At 34.6% G+C, this 27,116-nt stretch overlaps 2 protein-coding genes across 6 annotated transcripts in view; both read left to right on the top strand.

The window, feature by feature from the left end:
• On the top strand, positions 1-10,741 carry LOC117105101 (putative ankyrin repeat protein RF_0381). Of its 2 annotated transcripts, none has more exons than XM_033246146.1 (10): positions 1-232; positions 2,971-3,034; positions 3,794-3,877; positions 5,751-5,852; positions 6,253-6,357; positions 6,476-6,550; positions 8,184-8,288; positions 9,868-9,999; positions 10,130-10,183; positions 10,414-10,741. In XM_033246146.1, the coding sequence occupies exons 1-10, from the start codon at positions 207-209 to the stop codon at positions 10,462-10,464; spliced, it is 798 nt and encodes a 265-aa protein (XP_033102037.1). In that variant the 5' UTR covers positions 1-206; the 3' UTR covers positions 10,465-10,741. The 2 variants fall into 2 exon arrangements, with proteins under 2 accessions (XP_033102037.1, XP_033102036.1); XM_033246145.1 differs by having other exon boundaries at positions 6,476-6,556.
• A 4,078-nt stretch (positions 10,742-14,819) lies between these two features.
• The window catches only part of LOC117104903, a 56,715-nt gene continuing 44,418 nt past the window's right edge, over positions 14,820-27,116 (top strand). For all 4 annotated transcript variants that reach the window (XM_033245809.1, XM_033245811.1, XM_033245808.1 and 1 more), the window contains exon 1: positions 14,820-14,997. The gene's annotated coding sequence lies outside the window, so the exon portion shown is untranslated. The remainder of the gene's footprint in view (positions 14,998-27,116) is intronic.

Genomic DNA, 27,116 nt, shown 5'->3' with positions numbered 1-27,116 from the left:
ACGCTTCGTCAGCTCATATTTTGTTTGACGTGAAATACACATTGGTTTCGTTTCAAGAAGTTTACAAGTCGTTGAACTAGTACAGTTTAGGCCCATGTTCCCGGAAGCTCAAGTGGTTTTAGCATCAAGTAAAACGACGTTGTCTGAATCTACGTACTTTCAAAATGACATTTAGCAGTCATTACATTGGTAAGATTTAGACTACTATGTATGCGCAAGGCAAACCGGTTCGGTGAGTATCATTTCTTAGTTTTAATAAATCATTTTGAGACTGGGGAATAGCTGTTTCAATGGGGCTGTGTACTTCAGTGGGACAATCCCCTTTCTTGAAACCAAGTGCTTGACTTTGAAAATATATAAATAATGGAATTAACAGCAGCACAGTGGGAGGGTGGATGGGGTCCATGGGAAAGCTCCTGCATTATCCTTTATAAGTCGTATTTAATTATATAGCAAATTAAAATTAAGGTTATTTCCACACTACGTTAACATAAAAAGGGTTTCAATTTACCTGGTATTCATGATCAAAAGCCCACTAATATATCTTGTGCAAACTAACATTCATAAACAATAATGATTTATAATGTATACCGTACCACTCGCTTTAAAGGTGGGGTTTTGACTATAGACGAATCGTGAATAGTGGGGTGGGGGGAAAATATGATGTCCCTCCTACTTTAAAATGTAGGAAACGTGTCCCCCTGTCCCCTACCGTTCGACTCCCTTTATCTTCTCTGACACAACTACAGAGAACTGCACTCCGAATCGTGTCCCTACTAACTGGGTCACATCTGCGTCTGGTTTTTGGTCTGGTGGGTAAAGCCGACTTCCTAAGGACTTGAGTAGGAATAGGGCCTATAACTGGAGGGGTAGAAAGAAGGTCGAATGATAGCAAAGGTCCAACACCGCATTTTAAGGCATGTCAGTCATGGGCATGCTTGCTGTACCGCCTCAGGGCACCATGGACCGTTAGGAAACTCACAATGCGAAGACAAATTTGGTAGTGAATTCTCGGAGTGTACAAAATGTACGATAGGGGAGAGGGGGTGGACAAATTTGTACACTTTTACATCAGTGCATACAAATGTTGATTCAAAATAACATGCAATATGTAAAATAATGTTAAAATTATAATGTAACCATAGGTATAATATTTATTTTTAAGTAACCAAATACTGTACATTGCTTTATAGTTGGTGAATGGTTTTGCAAGATCAACATTTTTGTACACTTTCAGAGGGGAGGGAGGGGGTATCAAAAAAGAGTACTGTTTGTAAACTTGTGAAAATGTTGATAATTGTGAACCACCTTTAAGCGAAAATTACATCTCCACGGAAGAAATCTTGATCAGTATTCTGTTTGGACATGTCTCTCGTAAAAACATGCAACCATCTAAATTTGTCTGTAGTATTTTTTTTCTTCATTTCATTCATTTTCATTTTATATTTAATTCACCAAAAAAATGAAACAAAATCAAGAATGGTGGAGACCAATAATGAGCTAGGCTCATGTATATTGGCCACATTTACAGTGAAAAAAAAATGAAATAAATTGTGGACAAATTAAAAAAGCACTGACGTCACAGAACAAACAGCATTCAGGCACAAGGCAATATAGAAAACGAAATGCTGCAAGAATGATAATGATGTAAAGCTTAAGGTTATAAGGAATAGGCTATAATAGCATTTAGGTATCTCTCCATTTACTTGCAATAACAGAGCCAGATGACGTTTTTTTTTTTTGGTGTTTTCTTTAATAGTCAATGAGTTTGTCCTGATATATGAATAATAATAATTATTATAATGGTTTGGAATACTGGTAATAAGCATCGATATATTGTAAGGTATTATTGATGACGATGACGATGATTACGATGATGGTGATAACGATGATGATAATGATGATGATGATGATAATGATGATGATGATGATGATGATGATGATGATGATGATGATGATGATGATGATGATGATGATGATGATGATGATGATGATGATGATGATGATGATGTCGATGATGATGGCGATGATAATTTTTGTTTATTTCAGTTGTTATAATACATGAATTATATTTTTGTTGAAATTTTAACCAGCCACTAAGCTTATCCTGCATTAGTTTAATGAACGTTGTTTGTGGTGTCTTCGGTTACGTGACTGTGAATTACACCGTTACAGAACCGTGAAGTATTTGAAACAATAAATAGCTGCACGAGTAATATTAAACGACTCTCTCATACCAGTTTCATTGATCGATTCGGTTACATTGAAAGAAACACAACATTGTTGACAAATATTCTTCTTGGGTTTCCATGTTTAGACTCTTATGTGGCTGACGTATTTAAACAATAGTCAGATAGATGTACAGCCCTGTATAATTAGTACGGTGGCCCATAAGTGTCACTTATGGGCCACCGTGGTAGTATGGTAGTATACCGCTTTGTATGTCTAAACCAATTCAACGATTTTACTCTGGAGCTGAGTCAATTCACCCATAAACACACCTACTTTTGAAAATAATTGAGTGCACGCCAAAGTGCACTCGTGCCTTGCATCGCTCCTAGAGTATAATAGAAATGCCATGATAGGCCTATGCCTAAAAATTATGATATAATGAACTCCAATTGGATACAGAGGAACATCGATAAATTTAACAGTAACAGACAAAAAATATAGTTAGTCTACCAAAATACCTGGATTTGTAGATTGCAGAGTATGATTTTGTTGTAAACAGCAAACGCACGAAAACTAAAATACGTTTAGTCCAAGTGAGTGAGTTATGAATATTAGTCTATTGCAACCCAGTACAAATGTTAGAAAATTGCTTAAAACAAAACTTTAAAGCTTACTTTTAAAAACGGTGCCATAACACATTTATAGTGCAATTTATTCTTTTAATGATACTATGATTAATAAGAGGCAGCAATTAAAGTAATTTAAATCAATTAAATCATTGTTTTGCTCTGTTAAAAGGATTGTTAAAAAATACCGTTCAAGGAAGACCAGTATAGAGAGAGACAAGAGTGAATTAGAAGCGGTAAGTATAAGGCAGGCGCAAACTGCATTTCTTGACTTGTGTCGATATAGGACACGAGTAAGACTTGACATGGTATTAAGACATGCCTTAATGAGGTGACAGCTCTAGTGCAGGGTCAATTTTCCTTAACAGGAGGGGGGTCCAAAATCATCTCAGCCCCACCGTTTTTGGAGCAAATAGGCGCACTACAGTAGATGCCCGGAATTGGCGTTATGCTGTAAAATTCTCTTTTTAAGCTGTGTTGCCAGATGAGTGTCTCCTTTTGTTTTTAATATCCATTAACGTAATTTAAATTTATCTTGTTCCCGTTGATTGTACCAAACATAACTAAAATATAGATTTTAGAAGCTTTTAACATTATAAGCTTATTGAAATAATTAATTTCTCCTTGATCGTAAAAACTGCTGTTCGAGAAGATAGTAATAGGCCAATAATTTAGAAGCACTCAGTCCTAATAAGGCAGTATTAGGTAGAAGTCAAATTAAGTCTCATATAATTTAGTATATTTTAAAATGGGGGCCTCGTATAAATGCAGTATCTAAGCCAAAAGCGAGTACATAGATTTAATAGGAGTGGTTAGGGTAGGGAAAGTTAGGGAAGAGCGGTGGGGCAGGTTAGACCTGGAATCTATTTTTATGGCATGTTCAATTACAATTTTATACCAGTTTTTCGATCCGAAGGTTTCTTTGTTTGTGGTTTTTGGTTTATAGATAATATTCTCCAGTATATTAACATTACAGCATATTATAATATTTGCAGGAGTTATGGCGCGCCGTGAAGTCAGGCGATCTGGAGTCTGTGGAGAGGCTAGTGAACGAGGGTGCTCAGGTGGATACGATGAAGGTAATGATAGGCCTCTCATAACATACTGCATGGTGTATAATATGCTTAAACATTTCATGTTTTCTTTTAGTTCACTGGTCAACTTATTATTAATATTAATAATATTGCAATAATGATAATACTTGTTTGAAGGTTTGCATGGCGAAGTAATAATATTAATGCTTGCAGAAACCACGTAGATAGTTCTGAAAATAAGTGTTGTTTGTTGTTCTCCTGAAGGCGATTGAACTCAATCGAAACGTCGAGACATTTTCAACAAACAGTTCTTTTTTCCGAACTATTTACGTGGTGTGCCGCAAGTATTAATAGGCCACATAATAATAACCCTGCACCTAATAATAATAATAATAATAATAATAATAATAATAATAATAATAATAATAATAATAATAATAATAACAATAATAATATACAAATATAATGTGGAATAATATAGGCCTATTAATAATATTATTATAATAATTTGTATTATGAAACCTGAATAGTTTGTGAGTAATTATAGCCGCATATTTTAGTTGTCATAGAGACGATCATTTCATCTATACTATTAATAATGGATTATATATTGATCTCCGAATTCTAATTTCTGGAATCACAATTATAATAACCGTAGTTCAAACTTCAGGTCATATCACGAGCACATGGAGCCACCTTAAGTTTTCATATTTTTCAAGAGATTCTTGAATTTAACATCAATCTATTATTTAGGAACGGATTTTAAAACATACGCAACAACGCTTATTCAAACAACTTAATATGATCATTGACTTTAATAAATACAGTATACAAATATAATGATACTAGGGAAACACGTTATCGACATAATTACATCCACACGACACTCACAATGATCAATTAATTTAAATTATGATATTGAGAACAAAGATGTTAAATCTGATCGTATTCCTGTTCTCATAACACTGAAGGCAGACCTTATATTATGCCAGAGTTTAGTATCTAAACTTCCTCCTTGCTAATGAACAACAACCACGTAACAATGCGATAATTTGTTCCGACTGAAGATGTTTTTTTGCTAATGGTCCCTAAAATGTCTGCATTTGTCCATGATCTCAGTTGTGTCGATTTCATGCATGCATTGATGGTGACCGTTAGCATTTGTGGATCATCTACCATTTGTTTGCACAATTCATAAGAATATAAGATATGACAAGGTGTATATCACTTAGCAACCACGAACAACAATGAAGGAACATCGCATACGCCTACGGTACATAGCAATAATAACAGCAACTATCATTATTACAATTATTATAGTAGTAAGAATAATACTGGTAACACTGAAGTATAATAATTATAGTAGTAACAATAATAATAATTGTAACATTAGTATAATAATAATAATAAAGTAGAAATAATTAATAATCAAAACCCTCAGTATAATCAATAGCATTGCAGTACCCATTGCCAATTGGGGGTCGGATTCAACATTTAGCTACTTAATCTAGTGGTTATGACACCAAGCTAGCTATTTGGAGGTCGTTGGTTCGATTCCCACCCGAATCACCTGTGAAATTTTTAATAGTCTCTGGGAATGTACTGAGTATCCAGTAGGATACGTTAACACGTCAAGTAGAGCAAATATCACTCCTGAGTTCATTGTTGTTGTCAGTATAATTTTATGAGTGTGGGTGTGTGTGTGTGTGTGTGTGTGTGGGGGGGGGTGTAGTTGATTGTATTCCTACAATTTACAATTACATTTTAATGTGTTTGTGAGAAGGATGTAGGTGCATGAGTGTCTGTGATGTGTGTTCTAGTATATGGCTGTCTGAAGGTCAGGAGTGTAGACATGAGACACTATATGTGCAACCTTTGATATTTGGGTCTTTCATAAGATTCCCTTGTTTTACGTTAGGATGGCATGTCATTACTTGTATTTGCGATTCAAGAAAACCAAACGGAGATATCAAAGAAGATTATAAGTTTAGGAGCTGATATCAGTACTAGGCACGAAGAGGTATGTAGGCCTACTTTATCACTAAAATTCCAATAGGTGTAATACTATAATATTAACTAAACGTACGGTACAATGTTTTTTTATTGGCATAATGAGAACTGATGTTGAAATTATAAAGTAAAAGAAAAAAACATCAACAAAATTAGAAAGTAGAAAAATACATGGAAGACAAATTGACAAATACTGAGACTCACACAAGGCCTATAGGTTGCGTGACGAGAGTCCGAATGAAGGGTTGCACTATTCAACCTTGTGATTTAATCGAGCTACACTATAGGCTTATGTGATAAGGATAAAAGTAGGCCTAATGATAGTGAGAAAAATGTGCCTAGATCTAATATGTTTTAGTAAATACAAAGGGAAATTATACAAAATGTGAATTTTCAATAATTGTTTACAGATATCTGACGGAGTCATACAATTTAAAACTGCAAAAGATTTTGCAGCTGAGCAAGGATTGGATGATTTATGCGAACTTCTACAAAATAAGCTCATACTCAATACGGTAGGTTGGAGTGAAGTTGTTAATTAAACAAGCCGATATCGTGAATGAAAATGTTAAACCCGTCTCTAAACACTTAGCTTAGGCCTATTGTTTTAAAATGTACAACATTTCTTTTCAGAATATTCGAACGGCGGTTCAAGACGGAAATATATTCTTAGTACAAAGTTTATTGAAACAAGGCGGAGACGTAAACGTAACGGTATTATAGTATATAATTGCAAGAGGCCCGACTGCCCTGATTTTGTATGCACACCCTTTTTGATTGTTTTTGTTTTTCATGTTTTGTATTGAATCTTGAGTGAAACGTGAAAATACTGTACCAAAGATATTATACTACCACGAGATAGGTGGCGCCCTATTATAATTCCAATAGAAAGTCAAACATGCGTTCACGTGCTCGATATAAACTCCTTTGACGTTCTTATGAATGACGCCCTCTAGTTGGTGGTTGAGATAGGATTATTACGTTCCAACCATGGAACAGTGAAATTACAATTATAATTTCACTGTTCCCTGGTTCCAACGAAACCCCGAGAGTCGGACCTCTTGCAGTTTTATACTTTGGCATTATTATGATTGAAATTTTGCAATTGAACTTCTTGCAAAATTTCAATCATACACTTTACTTAATTACACGTAAAAATTGTATACTAGAGTATAAGTACATGTATAAATTAATCACTCATCAGTGAATTATTATAAAACATTTACAAAATCCAAGCTATAAAAAAGTAAACTTACTGTATGTCGTGATTAGGCCTACATAATGGGTGAAAGTAATGTACTGTAAATGAGCATTCTGGTGGACTCACAGACTAAAGTGCCTATCACTCTTTCATTGGCGTTTGAGCCTGTACAATACTGTGGGGTACCTTCCCAACATATTATGCTGACATATATTTATAGTCTTGGAAGACGCAGACACATGTGCATGAGTGTCTTTTATCTAGTCCAGAGACACAAGTCCTGTACAGCGAGCGTTTCAAACCTCGACCTCAAGTTTGTGATATAATTAAAATTAATTATTTATTACCGGTACCCAGGGCCGGCGGAACGTTTTTCAAACTGGTGGGTGGGGGTGGGGAGTGGCACACTAGTAAGATGAATGGCAATATGATTGGGTTTAACTTTTGGGGGTGGGGTCAAATTTGTTCCCCAAAAGCCAAAAAGGAATGTGGGAGTGGGTTTCCGGGGGTTCTCCCATAATATTTTGAATCCTAGATGACGGGAAATGAGCTTTCCCGACTTCTGAGTGTCTTTTTATGACTTTTAAGTTCTTCAAAATTCAAGGTTTTCCCTCTTAAGGGGAAAAGAAAATTAAAATTTAATTTTAGTCAAACTTCCGACCATAGTCATGGTGGGGCTGTGGTCTGGATACTCCATCTGTAACCGTCCCTCCCTGGGCTATCTATTTCGAATTCATGGATCCGACATGATGGGAAGTATTCAAAACGTCACCTTCTCTACAATTAATAAAAGCCTAATGATGTTATGGCTTTATTGTTATGCTTCCTATTCAAAATAGCTACGACATCACCGTCCAATGCGTGATACTGGCATATACTAGCATATTATGAATAGGCAATTAGGCCTACATCGATTGTCCGCAATTTGACCATGAAAAATAAAATTATATTTCCACTATTCTGTCTTTATTGTTATGCTTCCTATTTAAAATAGCTACGACATTACAGTCCAATGCGTGATACTGGCATATACTAGCATATTATGAATAGGCAATTATATTGATTGTCCGCAATTTGACCATGAAAAATAAAATTATGTTTCCACTATTTTGTAACCATGTATTTTTTTAATTTTTATAGACAGACGACGGATATTCTTTGTTGATGGTAGCAATAAAAAATAGGGATTTGGATCTAGCCCTACTGCTACTGGAAGAAGATGCAGACGTCAGCTACGTCCTAGAGGTCTGTTTAAAAACAATTCTATCGTTTGGTCTACATGCAAACACTTACAAGGCTAAACGCGTTTATTTTGCTGCAAATAGACCAGACAGAAAACTACTATGCAACTCACGACGAGTATTGATGTTGTTGACACGATACGATTTACATGTACACAACTAGCATCCAATAAAATAACTGAATGAAGGACTCTTGGAATGACCGATTGAATGAACGAATAATTGAACGAATTATTTAATCAATGTATACATACACGAACAAACGAAATGAATGAATGAATGAATGGATGGATGGATGGATGGATGGATGGATGAATGGATGGATGGATGGATGAATGATGAATGTTGAATGAATGAATGAATGAGTTAATTAATTAATTAATTAATTAAGTGATGGATAGATGAATGAATGAATGAATGAATGAACGAATGAATGAATGAATGGTTGGATGGATAAATGGACGAAGGATGGATGGATGAATAAATGCTTAATGAATGAATAAATAAATAAATAAATGTAGGGATCCATGGATGGATGGATGAAGGAATGAATGAATGAGTTAATTAATTAATTAATAAGAGAATGAATGAATGAATGAATAAATGAATGAATGAAAGAATGAATGAATGAATGAATGGATGGATGAATAAATGCTGAATGAATAAATGAATGAATGAATGCATGATTGAATGAATAAATAAATGAATGAATGAATGAATAAATTAATGTAGGGATCGATGGATGGATGAATGAATGAATGAATGAATGAGTTAATTAATTTATAAGTGAATGAATGGATGAATGAATGAATGAATGAATAAATGCTGAATGAATGAATGAATGAACGATTAATTAATTAATTAATTAATAATTGAATGAATGGATGAATGAATTAATGAATTAATTAATTAATAAGTGAATGAATGCATGAATGGATGGATGGATGGATGGATGGATGAATAAATGCTTAATGAATGAATAAATAAATAAAAAAAATTAGGGATCCATGGATGGATCGATAGATGGATGGATGGATGAAGGAATTAATTAATGAGTTAATTAATTAATTAATAAGAGAATGAATGAATGAATGAATGAATGGAAGAATGAATGAATGAGTGAATGGATGGATGGATGAATAAATGCTGAATGAATAAATGAATGAATGAATGAATGAATGCATGATTGAATGAATAAATAAATGAATAAATAAATGAATAAATTAATGTAGGGATCAATGGATGGATGAATGAAGGAATGAATGAAGGAATGAATGAATGAGTTAATTCATTTATAAGTGAATGAATGAATGGATGGATGAATGAATGAATGAATGGATAAATGTTGAATGAATGAATGAATGGATGAACGAATGATTAATTAATTAATTAATTAATAATTGAATGAATGGATGAATGAATGAATGAATGAATGAATGAATGAATGAATGAATGAATGACGGACAGACGGACGAACGAAAGAACGAATGAATGCACAGTCGAATGCACAAATGAATGAATGTATGAATAAATGCAATGAACGAATGCAATATTTAATGTTTACATACAATTTGTTTTCCAAGGTTTGGGAACAGACGCTGTCGTCAATCGAACAATGGAAAATAACACGCTATACAGCCAGAGATTATGCTATTGAATACTTGCCGACAGTCATTGAGTCATTGGAAGCCAAAATACAAGAACATAAAATAAAGGTAAGCCGTGATAATTTAATATCTAATAATATACGTCACATTACTTTGTATGGTATTAATTACATATTCACGGTTTATATATTATTCATAGAGGTTATGTTTTATTATTTACTTCATGTTTTATTCATAGGGTTTATCAGTGCCGATCAACACACAGAAAACACCATTTGATGGCTCTTTACTGGTACGATTATCCTGAAATTTAAATAAAAAATTATCATTATTATTATTATTATTATTATTATTATTATTATTATTATTATTATTATTATTATTATTATCATCATCATTATTATAATCATCATCATCATATTAATATTATTATTATTATTATTATTATTATTATATCTTGTATATAATTATAATTAAAATGACTACAGTGTATGATAATTATGGTTATCTTTTTTTTTTCAGTACAAAAAGAAACGAATCGGCCAGAAATCATTAGTATGCTTAATAATTTAAATAGAATGAGAAGAGAAGAGAAGCTAAGGAAATCATGTTCTAGCCTTATAGGTGTCTAAGTAATGGGTGCTAAAAAATAGGAGCGACGAATTGAACTTGCCGCATTATCGAGCAGTGGTGAAGCCGCATGGGTGCCACCACTGCTATCGATAAAATATCCATTGTAAGCATATTCATTCACCGTTATTATTGTTATTATTGTTATTAATACTGATCAATAGTATCTGGATTTGTATCGATATTTTAATATATTTTTCAATAAATAAATCAATCAGCATCAACGTATTGGTTTATTTATTAAAAATATATTAGTTATTATTATTATTATTATTATTGTTATTATGCAATAGTTTTATTCATTGCGAATTGTAGATATATGTTAGATGTAAATACAATATCATGGAGTATTATTGGTACGTTTGTAAAAACATTTCCATTTTATATTATTCGGTCAGTGGGTCGATCGATGGGTGTAATGGGCTGGTGGTTCCTATTGTGGGTGAGCGGATTCATCGATATACTGAAATGGTTTGGTTAATGGATAATCGGATTTCACCCCCTTTATCAGTGGCCGAGTGGGTGAGATCGTCGATAGGTCGATGGATTGATCGGGTGGTTTATTCAATAACTGGCACATTATAGGCTTGAAATAGTATTCATTTCGCCCAGTTAACAGATGATATTTGACGCTCTTCAATTCATATTGAGATTACGATATATTCTTATATTCTATTTGTTTTACTTTGTTATGTCTTTAGAATGCACCACCCTTGTGGCTGAGTGCCCCTGCCCTGATTACAAGTGGGTATCCAAATAAAGTAGGCCTATTATTGTTGTTGTCGTTGTTGTTGTCGTCGTCGGCGTCGCCGACGTCGTCGTCGCAGGGGTGGTGCCAGGACTTGCCCGACGGGGCCAGTTCCCCCGACAAGGGGTCAGATTTCCACGACGAAAGCAAAGTGGGCTGGTAGAGCTTTGATTAAAAGGTTTCGAAAGTGGTCCAGGGAGCCGAGCCCCGAAAATTTTGACAATTTAGGGGTTTCAAAGACTTACCTAATCGATTTTAGAGCCTACCGTACTAATAGACCTATGTAGCAAATACATACAATTTTTTTTTCTCCCCCGACGAATTGTGCTTTTTCTCCCCGACGAGGGCCCTGGCTCCCTGGCCCCCGCTGGCGCCACCCCTGCGGCGTCGTCGCCGTTGTCGGCGTCGGTGTCGTCGTCATTATTATTATTATTATACAGGTCTCCGTCCAATTGAAGACCCTTATGGGACTGGGCATGGTCTTTAGCAGCTTTGTTTCTAATAAGAATAAAGATAAAATAAACGGGTTAATTTGGGATCACAGAAAAGTAGGCCTAGTGCTTAATTGGAGGTGGTCTTAAAGCCGGTTTTACCATAACCTACGCGAATTTATTCGCGCGAATCAAAAGCGTTGGTTTATGTGGATCAGTATTTCGGACTGTTTCTACTTCTTGCGAGTCGAAAAGGTGCGCAACCAACCGAGAAGCGAACCGTACCGACGCTTTCGATTTGAGCAAAAATATATTCACCTAGTGTAAAACGGGCTTTGATTGGGGTCTTTTATTAGAGGGCGGGGAGACTTGTAAGATTATGAAGATTTATACATACCATTTTTTGCTTAATTAACAAAAAAAAAAAGGGGAAAAAGAAGCATACTTAGGCCTACCTCCTAGTTTACTTTAGGATTTGTGTAGGCCTACATAGTGTAAGGCACGGAAGTTTTGTTTCGTACAATAAAAAAAAATAACTGCTACCTTTATGTTGTCATGCTTCAGTTTCTGAAAAATATATGATTAGTACGAATACATGCATATGCAAAATGGTATCTTGAGTAGGCCTATATAAACTGACATTTTATGGATGAGGGGTGGCTTGAGCCCTTAGCAGGGACGTAGCCAGGATTTTGAAAGGGAGGGAGCCGTTATGCGAGGTACGTAGGACCCCGTGGGGGTCCAGGAGAGAAGCCCCGGAAATTAGCGCGCTCTGAAAATTTTTAGGGCTGTTCTGAGATGATAAAGTGAAAATCGCAATAAACGCATTATAAATAATATAGTAATCCTAACAATAATTTTATAAAACTTAACAGTGGTGGATCCAGAAATTCAACAGAGAGGTGACCCAGGGAGGGACTTTTACAGATTGAGGAACACCCAAGAAAATTTATGATTAGGGCACTTCTAGATGGCTGGAAATTACACTCTCAGACTTAATTTTGGATCGAGGCATATATTTTTCTCTTTTTTTTTTCCATTAAAAAGAAATTAGATAGAGGGGGCCTCCAATCCACCACTGCTCAAAACATTCTTTATCCAAAATAGGCCTAGTCATAATCACGAAAAATGGGCATGTAAATCCAGCACACCCTAAAAACAAATTTATGCACTCCCGCCTTATCAGCAGTCACTAAGACATACTCTGAGTCAGGTGTCGACTCGATGGAGTTTAATGTCAGGAAGGGCACAATCTGTTTTGAAAGGTGGAGGTGGGGTGGGGGGATATTTCGTGAGCCGTCACCCACCTCAGTCCCACCATGGTTGGATCTGAAGTGCGAAAATTTGAGGAAATAGTACCTCTAGATGACCAGAAAATGACATTTTTTGTAAAATTCATCATCATCACATCACTGTTACATACAATGCTGTAGCCAGGATTTTCAAACAGTGCGGAACAATATCATTGTGGAATCACTTTACGCGTAAATTCAAATAATGTGGACCCATTTTCTTAAAAGTGGACCCATTTTATGCAAAAATATGAAAAATCTGTACGGTACCCATTTTCTTAAAAGTTGGCCAATTTTACGCGAAAATATGAGAAACCTGGACCTATAATTCAAAAACAGGACTCATTTTGTGCTAAAACAGCATAATTTAGACCTATTTTTGAATGTAGACCCATTCTTTGTGGACCCAATAGAAAAATTGTGTGGGACAGTCCAACTGTCCCAATAGCTGGCTACGGCATTGATTAGGCCTACATATACTCAAAATGAATCGCCAACAAATTTCTCAAGATCTTTTATCAGCGATTTTCGGCAACCATAGAGATCTTATTAATATGTGTGATATACCATCATAGAAAAATAAAGCTTATAAACATTGTTTTTGGGTACCGTACGTACTCTATATACTTCAAAGCCGTGATTTCACAAACATCTCAGGCCCACCATGGTTGGGGCTGAGGTGCGAAAATTTAAGGAAATAGTATCTCATCACCATCACCATTATATAGTAAAAATAAAGCGCCAACAAATTTCTCATAATCTTTTATCAGGGAGCTAGTCCTACCTAATATCCAAGACAACTTAGGCCTAACTATAGCTTACTAAGCTTTAACTATACTATAATAATTGTGATCAACAAATCACAACTTACTTTTTCGCCTTTAGCACAATTTTCTTGACTTCTTAATATTATTATCTATTATCACCATCGTACTACTAATAGTATTATAGTATTAAAACAAAACTTTACAGAGCTTGCAAAACGATAAAACCAAACTGAACCATACAAATATCACATTTCTGTATCTGAAAGACCTGATTTAAGATTTTTTAAAATCACACTTAGGCCTATGTGTTATTATAGTAGGCATATGTATAACGTGTGCTGATGCATTACATAAATTAAAAGTATTTATTTTGAGTGATCCTTGGAAAGAATTTGTATCTAGCAAAAACAAACTTTAAAATTTTAACACCGTATACAACGGCTCCCCCGCCCCACACTACCGTATACGTCCCTGGCCCGGGCTTTATCAATCTCAGCTTAGCAAATGTCTTAAGTCAAAAAAGTTAAGATGTCCCTATCTTAAGCTGATTTATTACCCAATCTTGGCAAAATCTTGGCTTAAAAATCGTCTTAGATGGCGCCAACGTACAATTGACTTTCTAATTTTAAGCAATTTTTAAGCTAAGCAATATGGATAAATTTGACTTATGCAAAAAATGAACTTAAGACGAATTTAAGCTGATTTCTAGTTTGATAAATCTGGCCCCCGGCCCCTAGATACGCCACTGGACTGCAGTCAAGGATCTTTGACTGCACTCCATCACTTTTTGGTTGGTATGGTAACTACACTGAGACAATTTAGGACTAAGGTACAATAGTCCTAATGCTAGTAACTTAATTTATAAATCAAAACTTGGAAAAGTGACGTTTAATAACATACAAAAGCAGTGTGAGCTCTTCCTTGATAAAACAGCATTTTAAAAAAATCACTTGTAAAAACGACCCTATATTTTCGATGTTAGGATCGGTTTGTGTCACTTATGTTTTTTTTAATGTGACGGGCTAAAAAATATTAATAGCGCCATCTATCAGCATAGGCGGCGGCGTCGGCGATTGATGGTGTTTTATTTTATGTCTTGTATCTATCTATATTCTTTGCTTGTATCTTGACGTAAATCTTAGTATGTTTTAAAGCCTTCGCCAGCGAGCAACATCAAGCTGCATATTACCATCTGAAAGTAGGGGCAAAGTTTCGAACACGGTGCATTCGTTGATGAGGTAAAAAATAAACTATGTATTTAGGCTTGTCTTTTGAATAGTATAAGCACGATAGTCAGTGTTATTCAATTATAAATTGTGTTTAATGTTGGATGAAGGCGTCAAACGATTCGGTGCGAATTTCTGGATTGAAGCGGAGTCACTTCACCTGATGAAGAAGAGCTGTCAATGTCAAATATACACTAGGCCCAGCCTCGTATTTCTTACTGCTGTCAGGTTTTTTTTTGTTTTTGTTTTTTTTGTTTTTTGTTTTTGTTTTTGTTTTTTTGTTTTTGCTTGACTAGGCCTCGATATCATTCTTTTAATTATTATAATTCTTATTCTCAGGTTTATTATTTGCACACAGAACGAGAATAAATTAGTACTGTATGTTGTATCAGGGAGTTGTCACAAACAGGCCACCCTAGTTGTATAATTAGGTCTACCAGCATTTCTACATGCAAACTAACTTTGATTGTGCTATGTGAAGATTTAGTCACTACGCTCAAAATCGAGGTGAGGCAATGCTTGCGTGCCCATAATAGACCTGTCAATCAACTTACCAATCGGAGCAGGGTGGAATACGCGTTTCTTCCGACAAACGTGCTTGGTTGGTAGACCAACAGCACACAGTGACATACTGTATGTTTATGCTATCGTTTTTGTGGGACCTTACCAATCATATCCAAGAGGCCGGGTGTATCGGACTGGTCTCTTATCAAGCCGGGAATAAGACTTCAGTAGACATCATGTGATCAGGTCCGCTTGGTAATTTCAAAATTTTAGGTGAATCATTTGGTTGTGTTCAATTTCATAATACACATTCCAAAACCCACCCCTCCCCTACTACGCCTGCTGATAACAACACAGCGATTTTGCTGGGTGCTTATTTACTCAAACATACTGTATGTTTGAGTAAATTAGCACACATGTGCAATTAGCACACATCAAATTTTGTTTTGTGTGATTTTGGTTCTAGCCAATAAAAAAATTAAGTACCAGTTAATTAAAACCATACAATTTAGTTAAAAAATCATTTTACATAAGTATTCATTTTAGTTACTTTTCTTTGTACTGTAATGATCTTTATTTTAGATTAACCCCAAAAATGAGAAACATGTTGTTTTTTCAGTTTGGCCTTATTGAGCCGATAGGAGAATGAATTATAATTTGCCAATTTGTTGTACACTTAGTGCATTCTGGCTGAAGTAGGTCCAAGCCATTATGCTAATATATGAAGGTACATTGTTGCATACTGTATGATTGATTTAACTTGCTCTATATCTGTGAATTATAACTATGCAAAGCCGCAGTATATTCCAAAACTGTCCCATTAAATATTTTAAATTTCCCAAATGAGCTTGGATTTAGTTTCGTAACTCACGATTTACATATTTGCTTACGAATGGATTCACTTTTCCCCTACTGGGTAATTATTTGTCTGATTGTGTCATGCATGTTGTTCTTACGAAAAGGTTAACAGCGATCTTGTACATTATGTGGAATACTTCTATGATAAATGCCAACAATTTGTGTGGTTCTTAAGTGTAAGTATGCCTTCAGGGTTTTTTTTGTGGGGGGGTGGGGATGGGTGGGGAATATAGAGTTTATAGTAGCCAGTTAGAAGCTGATTATCACGTAGGAACTTTACACTACATTCAGATGCTGCCATATATATTATAGTCGTTTTCTATTATAATGTGATACTACTGTATTGTGGAAAAGCTTCCATGGCACTTACTGAGTATTGATATTGCGTGTAAACGCAGGGAGATGAGTAAGCCAATGGCCGCTGAGAGCGGTCGCGGGCTCCCCATTAGTAGGTGGTCTGAAGACCGTCTGGGGCCCCAGCGAGATCAAGGGAAAGATCCCTGGTGGTGTCATAAGAGACACCCCCTCCCCCTTCTCCTTGGAAGCTATGGCCTTTTAACGGATTAGAGGACTAATTTAATCGATTAAAGAGTGCCTAATTTCACCAGGTTATAAAAAAGATAAAGTACAGAAACAAAAAAAGTAAAAGCTATCCTTACTTTTATTCAAATGTGCTAGAAAGATTCATAATATACAGTAGGTATCAAAGTTTACAGTGGCGCATACCAGAATTTGAAATAAAAGGGGTCCAGAGAAGGACTGTCACAATGGATGGTCTATCATTTCCTCAGCTCCACCATGGTTGAAGAAAATTTATGATTATGGCGCCTCTGGACGGCAGGAAATGGCACTTTTAGACTTAAATTTGAGTAGAATTTTCTTTTTTTTCTCAATTTTTGTTAAATTTTGAAAGATTCCGCCACTGATTTAATACATTAATTCAGTATTTATTTGGCAATTGAATCTCTATCAGGTCTATTCATATTTTCTAACTTGTATGTATATTCACAATGTCCAGGGTCCAAGCCTTTTATAATTATAAATTAATAACATAAATAACTTACTATTTGATACATTGTAAACATAAACTCTAGAGTAGTAGTCGTGAAGTCATAAAAAAAAAGAATTACAATTCAGCTTTATTTACAATAATCGTAGGAAAAACACATGAATGATACTGGATGAATGTATACGTTTAATATTTTTTTTATTTTATTTTTTTATTTTTAATAATTTTACCTAGTTATTGTGGGCCCCAGATATTGCCCGACCCTTTCCCCCGGGCACTTGCCCCGGTTACCTCGGCCTCTTGGCACCACTGAAGCCAATACCAGGCCAACAGTTTCCTATGGTCGCCGGCCATCAAGATTATTACGCATTGTTAATTAATTTTTTTTATGTATAAAACGGGTACAAAAGACTATTATTTGTCAATGCATACAACCACCAGGTTGAATGTACAGTTAATACATACTTAGTTGTTAGCTCTTAAAGTACTTTAGAGGCTCTTATGGTAGACAAACTACTTTAGTTGAGAACTCTTCTCCCGAAACCTACAATACAGTAATTTTGGGTTGAAAGATGTCATTAAAAACATGAATTTTTCTAATTTTGCCTAATTTAAAGACTTACTACAATGTATGGAATATGAATAATAAAATGATGAAATATTGTAATATGGATTGGAGGTCAGTTTTCAGGGATTAGCATTAATGCTGTAGCTTCAGTATGTTGGATGGCGCCGATGGCATATGACATGCACATGTCAACTGGGACCCAGTGCAAAATAGCCAACTCATGCTGGAATGAAATGTGCATAACATTTAAAAAATATTAAATGGTTGTGCCAATCTTATATTTGAAGCAAAGGCATATTATATTTGTGCCTGTTTTTAGCATATACTGTAAACAATTATAGTACTACTTACTATAGACACTACAGTACACATCACATGTAGTCTGCAACTATTAAACACTAGTAATCATGATAGTCATACAGTAATCTTTATCAGTAAGCTGTAGTTGTCATGGTCACCATATCATCATTAATCACCATTTATTATTATTATCAATAATTTTCATCATCATGTGAGATGAGCTTAGCTCAGTCTGCTAAACTGCTGGTAGCCATTGTGTGTGTGTGTGTGCGCTGAACTGTGAAGATCTCTTGGTCCCCGGTTTAATTCCCATTTCTGCTCTCCTTGTCTGAAATGCAAGTTACAATAGTGCACCGTCTTTGGGATGAGACATTTAAGCTGTTGATCCCGTGTGCATTTATGGCCCATGTGTAGTTTAAAAAACGCATCTCTTCCGAAATTAGTAGGGGATTGTCTCTCGGTGTACTGCCCAATCACTACCAGAAGGACCCACTGGAAATTAGTCTTCTTCAGACTTTCGTGGTTTATCCTTGGTGCACCAAATAAATCCATCCATCTACCATTGTAAAATTTTTAACCATCATCACCATTGGCATCATTATCATTATCAACATGATTGTAAAATTTCCATTCATCGTCATATTTATCATTTTCAAAATCATTATTATCATCATCATATCAGTAACACCATTTATCATCATAATATCATCATCATTACCATGCTTATCTTGATCATTAGTCATTTCAAAATCATTATAATTATCATTCTCACTAACACCATTTATCATTCATCATATTATCTTCCTCAGTACCACATTTATCAAGATCATTATCTGTCATTCAACATCATCAAAATCATATTAATGATTTCATATATCATAATTAATCATCATTACAATTGTCATCATCTTTGGTACAAAAAATCATAGTCACTATTTGTCATAGTAATCATCATACATCACCATTATTATAAAAATCATTATCATTATTTTCAACATTATCACGATCATCATATCAATTACTGTACTATTCATGATCATCCTTGTTATTTTTATAATTCCATTCATATTGATAATTATTGTGCTTTGAATTGGTTTCAAGTACTGTATTTTGTATGGTGTAGATGATGTTTGATGTTGATAAGTCCTTATGTTATAGTTGGTAAGCAATGACGTATAATTACATTAGGTCTTCTGTGAACAAACAAGGAAGAATGCTAATAGAATTAAGCCACTACTCTTTAGAGCTTCAACTATTATTTGGTGTGATTGATTTTCATACAAGTTGCGGTTTCGCAATCGTCGAATTCACACCTTTGTACTAATATTAGGTGAATGTACTGCGCATACTAGGAGTTTGAATTTTCACAAATCAATAGTCGAACGTGTATTTTCCAATTAAGCAATTTCTTGGGTGGTTATTAAAACGAAACTGGAGAAGTCTTACGATATAAATCTCAAATAATGGAATGGAAATTGAAAATTCCCAAATCAGTGGATGGCTTTTATTCCTTAGCTTCCGACTCTAAAAATATGATTTTTTAATTGGATTTAAATAAATTTCTCATGACGTTAACAATCACAGAAAATGCACAACAAAAAGAATAAATGCCAAGTGCTTGTCATAAATTATTCATACATCATATTTTATGATTGTAAAAATGAATATTTTACTCTTTTCAGATGATATTGTAGATATAGAAACATAGTAGATTAAAAAACTGGTGATATGAAAAATTTATTAATATTCAATTATCTAATTAATCGTATCTATATAATTCTGCCAAGTTTACTATATTTTGAGTAGTAGTATCAAATAATTTATCAAACATTAATTTCAGCTCATTTGATAATACATTATTAGTATAAAATGCCTAATTTTAAATTACCTTATATTTGTAAATTTGTATCACCATATATACTCACGTATAAGACAACCCCTGAGTTTGAGAAGGTTTTTGGACGATGTTTGTATGTCGGCCGTATAAGACGCGCCCCCCCCCCCCAGTTTTGTCGTTGGCCAATAATGGTAAGACATTTAAAATAATGGTGGGACGATATGTTTCTTCCAGAACTGTGTACGCATCTGGACGGTAAATCATCACAAAACATTTTGTCCTTACTCAAGTTAGTATTATGGTCGGTCTTAAACCCAGCCTGGAATTTTTCTGATCCCAGAATTTGAATAGGAGGCCCCAGGAATGAACTTTTTCCAGATTGAGGTCTAGACCACCTTAGTCCCACCATTGTTGGATGGGGGGAATGTTTGTCAGTATGGCACTTCTGCAGTATATGTCTGAAAAGTAACACGCTATGAAAGAATCTGTGTGTGCCGAGTTGAATAAAAATCGTTACAATTTCCAAACTATTGTAATAATTATTAATAATCATCAAAATAATTATTAAACTAAATTTAACTGAATTAAAACCCCAAAATATTGGATAAATAATTAACGGTACATCTGCACATTTGTTGATTTTCTTCTCTATGTTGTTAAGCGCCTCAAGGTTGTGACAACGTGAGGCTCTATATAAATCCAGAATTACAGTATTATTTATATTATTATATAATTTGCACTGTCAGTTTAAATTACTAAGCTCCCACAAAATTTTAAGCATGTGTATGTGTTAAACAACGGTGTTTGTGGGACAAGCACGTATTCATGAAGTGATTGGCCAGTTGCTAAGTTTGATTGACACTTGGGAAAGGTGCATTACAATCAAATCCATGAATCAGCAAATTGATACAGTAGATAAATTCTTAAGTCTGATGTTCAAGGTATAAACAGTGTTAACTTTTGGAAATGGTTTACCATCTGTTCAGAACATGTATATTCTAGTACATTTGTTTGGATTCAAAATGAACAGTATCAATTATCCTTATAGCATATCTTAATGACCAGGTAAATTGTTATCATTTCTATTCATGTGATAAATGATTACCTTCCTTGATATCAAGGGCTCCATTCAAACGAGTTCAGGTTGGTCTCAAAGGTTGAAAAATATGAAATAAAGATAATCATGTTTTTGAGAAAAAGAACATAAGGCACCAATCATCAGTTATGTGAGATGGATGGCTGAGCGGTTAAGGGTAGGAGCGCCGCAAACCTACAGCCATAATATCAGCACTGGTTGGTTCGAACGGCATGCTCGTCTGTGGTTCTGGAGGTGGAGCAAATCTTCTGGGATAAGGACTATAAACCATAGGCCCAGTGTACACAATTGTCTCATGTGCACTTTAAGGAACCCAGTAATCTTTTGAGACGAGTAGGTGGTTACCGCAGTTTACTGGTCCATACACCCCCTGTTACCCTGTTGTTTTGGATCATGAGGTGCTTTGCAGGATGTACCTACAGTACGTAAACATAAACATCGTAAAAATGTATTTATGTTTTGTAAAAAAATCTTGGTAATAATACTGAAGAAAGACTATTAAGAAATTTTTTTATGTAAAACAATAGTAAAGCATAGTATTGTGTTTGCATTTCTTAATACTTCAGTATTAAGAAATTAACTTTGTAGTAAGTGGGTTTTTTTACAGTAATTAGGTTGTCATTACTGAAAATTGCGATGAGGTCTTATTGCTTGCTACACATACTGTACAAGACATTCTAGAGAGGTGTGCTCCAATAACGTCATATAATAATAGTATGATTAATAGAGGCATCATTGGGAAAAAATGTTGCTTTCATATTATGGCTGTCAAACATTGACAAATGTGACGCCATAGGCCCTTAATGCTCCTTTAGGTTTGCATTTACTTATTTGGTCTTTTACAGAAAGATAATTACCTGCATTTAAAAAATTCCCTTTACTGTTTTCACTTCGCTTTTTTTCCCCTTCCTGTCTTATGCTTAAAGTTAATGTCATATTATTGGAATTTTTCTATATGGAAAAGAAAATAGTTACAGACAGTCATACTTAAGTGCCAACATTCAAACTAGTATGCCTGATAAAATGTCAACATCCTGTTCTATTCGTCCTACGATTAACTGTAATGCAGCGTGCAGCTTTATAAATAGATGTACAGTACAGTACCATCTCTCACAATTATAATAGACAACTGCATGGATGATTTAAACATCCATGGTGGACATTAGCTTTAAGTGTTTGTTGGCAAGAAATTGTCATCGGAGATGCTATGCACATAGAAAATTATATTGATTACAAAATGTTTCAGCCTAAAATGACGCCTTAATGACTAGACATAGTACTCCTTGGAAGAGTAACTAGTTTTTGATCAATTTAGATATAATCAACAATTGTGTATTTTCCGGTGGCGGTTCAGTATGAATCATATGTCAATAGAATGTAGCCGTGGATACAGAATACAACGTCGATGTCATATTCAGATTCCTTTTATATGTGACTTGGGTTTATTATACAATTACTTACTGTAATTACTTGTAAATCTAAGTTGAAGCCTTTTTTTTTCAAGAAGGTATAAGATTTCACCTGAATTGTCTTTAGAATATTTAATTCTTTAAAGAACTAATTTCTTAATTATAAATAACACAAAAGCCTGCAATATTTTTTGCAGATTGTCAAGTCTTGTGCATCTTGTGGGAGTCTCACGCATTTAACTTCGACCTCACGCCCTCGCACAAGGCCTATATATTCTCACGCATTTGCAGAATTTCTTCAAATTATATTTTTCTAATGTGATATTTTCTCAAAACAAACATACATGTACAAACACAACTATCGGCAATAGCGTTCCCGTATCGGACGTCATAGTGTTTGACGCCGCCTTAGCAGAAATTGAAGAAAACTAAATAGGATATCAAAGTAGGACCTTGTATCAATGTATTCACTATAAAGGTGTATATTATATCGACGCTTGACTTATTTTCCTTAAGGTTTGTGATTTTGCGCAAAAAATGTCCAATCTCAAGCAAATCCAGAAGAAATCTCAAGCAAGCCAGTGTGAGACCATTGATAGGCCTAATAATGCTACCTAATTATTATATAGTAAGTAGGTCAACTTTCCCTATGATAATTAACTTATAGCTGGTGATTACAATTATGATATTGAGAGGGAAAAATGATATTAAACAATCATCATTCATTCCAGCTTCAACCAGTATTTATTGAGATTCTACAGTATATACTGTACTACTCTGTCGCTGTCAGATTTTGGTCAAATTTAGTGGTTGATTGCGTAACACATGCCCTTTAACAAAAACAAATTCTTCAAATAATATTGATTTGAATGTTGCTGGTAGAATAACATGCTCCATTATATATGTGAGGCCTCACCACAAAATGAGTCTCATGGTTGGAATATCAAAAATTGAGTTTATATTATATTTGGGTAGATCACATTATAATCTTTAATTTGGTCTTTGAATGGCTTCACTAGGATATGTAGATCCAGAGATGTGAGCATTTTAAAAAACCACATTTTGAAAAAATTGGCCTTCAAGATAAACTCTCCTGTATAAATAATAGGACTAGAATTACAGAATATGCAGAGAGAACACTGTTTTAGTAAGAAAATTCACCTAAAAAGTATATAATCATTAAATATAAATGTCAAGTTATCAAAAAACATTAAAATCAAAATTGTGTAAATTTTTGAATTTGACCTATTTTGGTGATTATCTCAAAATGATTTCACCAACGATGCGTCTCATTTCGTGGTGAGACCTCACATATATTCTCACATTTTTTGGTCTTTACCCAGTAAGCAGCAGGCTGACTGGGTTCTGTTTTTGAGCAGTTTCTTTCTTTCTGGCCATTCTGGCCCTAATAGGGTCATTAGTGTAAAAAATCCAATAAAAAATGAATAGGGAGCTTTCGATTTGTGCGACAACGAGACAATAGAACGGAATCACTCATGCGTGACCATCCTACCTGGCGTCCTACGTTATCTGCATACGTAGATTTGGCCAAATTGTGTTCAAGAATCTACTCGAAGAGGTGATCTTAAAGTTCTCGCATGCGCAGATGACTTTTAGTGACGTCATACGTTCTACGTCCTACCGTCGTCGTGAAATCGAAACCTCCCTAATAAAAGACTGCTGTCACAAATAACATAGCACAGTCTTGTCCTGGGCACACATGCATTGGCATAAGGGTCAGGGATTTAGTGTCAAACGTCATTAAAGGGTTATATTTTTTTGATCTATCTGGTAAAATTTCAAAACGCTACTAATGGCGAACGATTGGACTGAATTCAATCAAATTTGGTCATTAAGAACCACTGACACCTACACCCCAGTCTGGGATCAGAGGTCACATGGGGTCATCAGGGTCAACTTTTCAAAATAGCCCAATTGAGCTAATAGCCCAATTGAGCTCAAATTTACCGGAATGATCCTTGGGACCTTGTAAACATGAAAAAATAATCTTCACCGATATTTCAAAGTTCATTGGTCAAAGGTTCAAAATGCTACAAATTGCAAACAATTGAACTGACTTCAATCAAATTTGATCATTATGAAGCAGTTACACCTCCTACACCCGTCTGGGATCATGGGGTTACATAGGGGTCATCTTGGTCAAATTTACCAGGAATGATCTTTAGGACCTCTAAACATGAAAAAAAAAGTTTTTACCCTATAGGTCAAAGTTCATAGGTCAAAGGTCAGTCCTTTCAATATTTTTTTATGTTGCTCAAATTTAAAATGTATGATACTGAGGACATTGTAAATATATTTTAATATGATCTCAATGTCAATTAAAGTCAAAAGTCACAAGGGTCATTAGGGTGAAAATTATCAAATATTGCTATTGACAAAGGATTGGACCAATTGCATTAGACAGACAGCTAACAAACTTGGCGTCTTCACAGCTTGAGGTCACAGGTAACATGGGTCATCTTGGGGGTCAAATCCTGAAAAAAAAAGACTGGGTTCATGTTCTATTGAACATAGTATCTCTAGTTTCTTATTGTATCTTATCAGATTCACAGAAAAAAAAGGTTTTTGCCTAAGTTAGCATATACAGTATATCCCCTGGCTTTTTAGTTGAGACTCAAAATCTGTAAAAATTACATAGGAATTTGTTTTTCTCCCTGACACATTGTGTTGTGCTCTCTGACAAGGGCATCCCTCCCCCTCCCGCTGTGCCACCATCGCTTATGAAATCTATGCAACATTTTGCATACGTCTTGTATAATATTTTATCTCATGTGACTCAATAATTACAGCCTTAAGTACAGTACAGGGGTCTTAGTTCTCCAGAGTCTTCTGGAAATTGGGACATCTCAAATCTTCCAGAAAATGCCCCATCTTCATGACAAATTCATGACATTTGCACATTTTTACTACTTTTATTATCAATTATATCCCAGAAGTCAGTGCCAATACAAAACAAATTTAATTGTTAATTATGAAAGCTCAATTAATCAGATCTCCTGGTGACTTCTTCCAACCTCGGACCCCTGAAAGTATTAAAATTGAAGTGCTGTACAGTGAGAAATTTGTTGTCTGCTTTAGGATGTTCTTGTTTGAATACCATAGATCACTAATATTGGTTCTGATTCATTTATGATAAAGGTTTTGTTTGTTTTGGTTTACTGTTGTTATGGTTTTGGATTGTTAGAAAGTGCTTTAATTAAGTTATTTAGATCAAATAGGTAGGGTATCAGATTACAACCAAGCAATTAGTTAGGTGCATGCTATAGAAGGCAAGGTAGAGTTAAGATGTTGATAAAATGAGAAGGTAAGCCAGAAGTATATTAAGATGAGGTATATTTGCTGGTAATTTGAAATGAGCTGCGGTTTAGTTACACAAGATCATTTATTAATGGTGCCATATGCTGAAACCTGACAAACTAGCTGAAGATATATGCTAATGAGATAATTAGCAGTATCACTGAATTAGAATTCCTCAACATCAAGAGGGTTTTTAGTTAGTTAGATCCAGTTGGTGAATATAATGGTGTATACATACAGTAGTGATTATTCAAAACATCAGTATAAAAATATACTATCATCAATTTGATCGGGGGCCACCATATAACATTGCCTATACAGTATATTAAAGTAAAATACTTAAAAAGATAAAATTCTAAATATTAATTGCTTTGTAAAAAAATATATTTACACAAGTTAATGTTAAATACATTTGTCTAGAAATGATATGAAATGTGTTAAATAAGATAATAATGTAATGTAATTTTAACCGATAAACATCATTGAATCTTTAGACAGAAAGGGGAATAATATATGGCGGGGGATGTTTTGTGCTTCAGAATACAGTAGTTATAGCAACATGCTTCACGATGCCAAACTCTTATTTGTACAGCTTATGCATGCGGAGTTGGAATTAATTTTAAGGCTTGATCATAAAAAAAAAATTTAATTATTTGAACCCAAATTAAGTCTTGATAGACTTGATAAATATTGTCATGAATATATTTTTCAGTGTTTCAACGTTTTGGATGTCATTTATCAAAGAATTAAACCCCATTCTCGAGGTACAGTATGTTCAACTTAAGGAAATACAGCTATACCTGTCATTACCACTGTATTTCCTTAAGTTGAACAACAACTTAAGGAAATACAGTGTTAATGACAGGTATAGCCTACCCGATACAGTTACAGTACGTTTATTGAAGCACAAATTTCAGAAACTCACTAATACAGTAGTTTCAACCCACTGTTCGCGGAACTTTGATGTAGTTAATAAACTTAAGCTAATATCGATTTTGTTTTTCAAGAATGTTCAATGAATTAAGTTTGATTTCTAAGACTAAAGCAGTATAAATGTAATTCCAGCAGAGATGTACGCTTTGCGACGGAAGTCTTTGAAATGCTAGCACAGCTAAATGGCAAATGTTTTTCTATAATGAGTCTTGTAATTGATGTTTCTTGGTTCAGATCACGGTTGCATAGACTACCAGACTGGCAAGTTTGTATAAATCCTTATTTCAATCACGTCCCAC

The sequence above is a fragment of the Anneissia japonica genome, unplaced genomic scaffold (genome assembly GCF_011630105.1).
Source record: "Anneissia japonica isolate Jap-2015-1 unplaced genomic scaffold, ASM1163010v1 scaffold287834_len5846547_cov211, whole genome shotgun sequence".
NCBI classification, from domain to species: Eukaryota; Metazoa; Echinodermata; class Crinoidea; order Comatulida; family Comatulidae; genus Anneissia; species Anneissia japonica.
Note: the sequence above shows the minus strand (reverse complement) of the source record. Positions and strands in the feature narration are given on the sequence as shown.

Coding starts and splice junctions, on each gene's coding strand:
- LOC117105101 (XM_033246145.1), top strand. CDS start 207: ATGTATGCGCAAGGCAAACCGGTTCG. Junction 233..2,970: donor GCGCAAGGCAAACCGGTTCG/GTGAGTATCATT, acceptor CTCTGTTAAAAG/GATTGTTAAAAAATACCGTT. Junction 10,000..10,129: donor TACAAGAACATAAAATAAAG/GTAAGCCGTGAT, acceptor TTTTATTCATAG/GGTTTATCAGTGCCGATCAA.